Below are 3,328 nucleotides of genomic sequence, written 5' to 3' on the forward strand. Positions count from 1 at the left end.
ATGAATATGAAAATTTTCTTGTGGATTTTTCTTTCTAACTTGGAAATTTTATGCAATAATAGTTGTCAATTTCCAATTTATTGATTCCTGACAAATCCATAATCTTTTAATTTGGGACTTCATTTTCATATAATTATTCTTTTAGAAAATTATTGGTGAATCATTGGAAGACTCATATTTGGAAACTTTCTAACATGAGATTGCATAATTTTTTCTATTCTGGGAGATTGTACGTTCATAGATTTCTAATTTAGAAATTTCATATCTTAATAATTTTTCAATTTAAAAGATTTTGCATTCTTATATTTAGAAGGTTCAAATTTAGAAACTTACATTTTTGGAACTTTTTATTTTTGGAAAATGTATCTTTTGAAATTTCTAATTTGGGAGTTCAGCGAATATTTTTAAATTTCTAATTTGGAAAATTTCAGATTCCTGATTTGGAAACTTCAGGAGTTTCAATTTAATAGTTTCTATTTTGGACAGTTTGGAAAGTACTTGCAGGTGGAATTTCTTAATTGATTTTAGATCATGAAGCTAATCAAGGCTTTTTCAAACCCTTCTATATTTTGTGGAATTTAAAAAATGATCATGTAATAATTGGGATAATTTTAGCCATAAGATTTGTTTAGCAAACCCAACATAAATTGATGATGATGATTGGACTGCAACCTTGACCGTAGTTTTTGTGTGTTGATCATAGGATGATTTTGGATCGTAGTAGAGACCGATCATCTTGATCGGACGGGTTCGGTGCCTAACACCTTCCGAAACCCGTTATCTGACCCCTTACTCATCTCTCTGATCCGTGGATCAACCCATATCCATTTGGAGTTAATTTTGGTTCCTAGACCTAAACTAGGTGGCGACTCCCACATTTCAAAATCCCCCATTTAATAAATCGGACCCCTATCCATGATTTAGTTAAGAAAGGTCGAAGCGATTTCACTCAGGCTGGCCGTTTGACGTGACCTTACGCAATGGGTCTATTTTCGATGTGTCAGAACGTTTGACTACTACTAGATTGTTAGTGATCACTAACTAATCATCTTCGTCTATGCCTATTAGGAGTGCATGTGATTCCCAAAATAACACTCCACTAGTATACGACCACCTTTAGAACACACGTTCACTGGTAAAAATAAGAAAGGAATGGACCCGGATTCCAGTTGTGACTCCACTCTCATACGAGTCTCATACCACGTATGAGCTTGGTGGTCCCTACCGTACATCCCAGGATAGTGCACCCTTCCGGATGATGTGATGCACTATCCCTTCAGGCATTCACAAAAATTTTAATAACTCACAAAATAGATACGTATATATATATATATATGATTTTCATTTAAAACAAAAGAGAAATTAATAGAACAGGGTTGAGAATGGATATCCAGTTCCTACCAGGAAACTGTGGCCACCCGACCTAAAAATAAATAACAGTACTCAACACACGCGCTAACATAATCGTAAATAAACATGCAATCCTTTCATTAATAACCTCGATATCCTTTCACCAACCTACACACAACATACAATGTAAAATGCAGACATCACCTCTCGGGTGTGATTCTGGCATTTTACTGTTCATCCCCTTTTTCATTCTCTCGACATTCTCACTTTTCGTCTTTTCAAATCAAACCATTCATTTTCAATCTTTCAAAGCCATTTTTGGTCTTTCTATCAAAAAACATCAAGGTTTATTCAAAACGAAGGAAAACTTGTGAAAATTTGGCTAAGTATCAAAAACTCAAATTTTTTAAGTTCTCGAAATTGAAAATGGGTTTTTGAAAATAAAAGCCTCGATCACGAGATTCGACACCATATAGTTTTTGTAATCTAATTCAAAGTAATGCGAAAGTTATTACATTTTGAAAATTTGTCGAAAACGTCAAAATCTACATTTTGTTCTTGAAACCAAAATTTGGATTTTGATCCTTTGAGATTCGGATCTTGAAACCATTCCCATTGTTCCGAAAGACGAAGCTTCAAGATGATCAAACGGAGATCCTGCGGGGATCTTACCGCACAGATGATTGTTACTCAAATCCAGGTGATCGAAATATGACGCACTCGCTACCGATTTCTGTATCGGTCCTCTTAACTTATTGTAACTTAAATCCAACGCTGTAAAATACGATTTCGATCCGAAAACGTCTGGTATGAATCCTTCAATCGCGTTTCGACTCAGATTCACAATGCTCAAACCCGATCCACTCAGCAAACTCGTCAGAATCTGATCCGTGATCTGGTTGATATCAAGATTCAGCGTAGATAATACCGGCATTTTCCCGATTGAAGACGAAATCTGACCCAAAATTTGGTTAACCGAAAGATCCAGATCAGCGAGTCGGTAAATTTCGGATAACGAGTTTGGAATTGGTCCAGACAACTGATTCCGACTCAGTAGAGCTCTGCTCAGCATTTTCAACTTACCGAAATCATTAGGAATCGGACCAGAGATTCTGTTGTTCCTGATATCAAGATGCATTAATTCAACCATGTTAACGATCGATGGTGGAATCTGACCAGAAATTAGGTTATCGGCGACGTTCAAGACAGCGAGATGTTGAAGTTTTCCGATATCTTTAGGCAATTGGCCGGAGATTCTGTTTCCAATGAGATCGAGAATCCGTAAGTAAGAAAGAGAAGTAATGCAGGAGGGAATCTCTCCAGAGATTCCTTTCCAATCGGCGATTATTAGGTTTGCGAGGCGATCGAGTTTACAGATCTCTGGAGAGATCGTGCCAGTCATGTAACCGGTTCGGTGAGATTTTTCGAAAATCGGATCTTCTGACTCGCCTCGTAGGTTGATATCGGCGACACATTGAGTTGAAGGATCGCAGTTGACGCCGTACCAGTTAAGGCAGCAGTCGTTGCCCGTCCATGAGTTGAAGATGCCCAAGTAGGGTTCTTTGAGAGAAGATTTGAAAGCAAGGAGTGCTACCCGATCTGACGGGGGGCAGGAGTTAACGGAAGAAGTAACGGAGAAGAAAATGATTGAGATGAGGAAGATGATGCCCATTGATATCTTACTGTATTCCTCTGCTGAGAACACTAAAGCATTGTACTTTGGTGGTGGGTGTGAACTGTGAAGGGCATTGAAAGAAGAGAGACTTGCATCTATTTTATACATATTTTGTGACGGATTTACCCCTTGTTTTGGGAGTCAGGTTGAATATTGAAACTTCGTACCGTATGATTGGTGGAAATTTGTTTTAAAGGAAGTAAATATGGATTTCGTTAAAATGTGATTTTGAAAATAAATTTCATCATTTAATTGTCAAAAGAGTAATTTTTTGTTTCAGGGTGTGTTTCATCGAGCATGTAA

General features: G+C 37.2%; 1 protein-coding gene across 1 annotated transcript in view; it reads right to left on the reverse strand.

Moving 5' to 3' along the window:
- LOC147391297 (uncharacterized) overlaps nucleotides 1-3,111 on the reverse strand; it is an 8,570-nt gene extending 5,459 nt beyond the window's left edge. Inside the window, exon 1 of the mRNA XM_086459044.1 lies at nucleotides 1,958-3,111. Within this exon, the coding sequence (XP_086315170.1) occupies nucleotides 1,958-3,022 (1,065 nt within the window). The 5' untranslated portion in view covers nucleotides 3,023-3,111. The remainder of the gene's footprint in view (nucleotides 1-1,957) is intronic.
- Between the last annotated feature and the right edge of the window lie 217 nt (nucleotides 3,112-3,328).

This window comes from Akebia trifoliata, chromosome 11 (assembly GCF_017979445.1).
Source record: "Akebia trifoliata isolate Shusen 1 chromosome 11, ASM1797944v1, whole genome shotgun sequence".
In the NCBI taxonomy this organism is placed as follows: Eukaryota; Viridiplantae; Streptophyta; class Magnoliopsida; order Ranunculales; family Lardizabalaceae; genus Akebia; species Akebia trifoliata.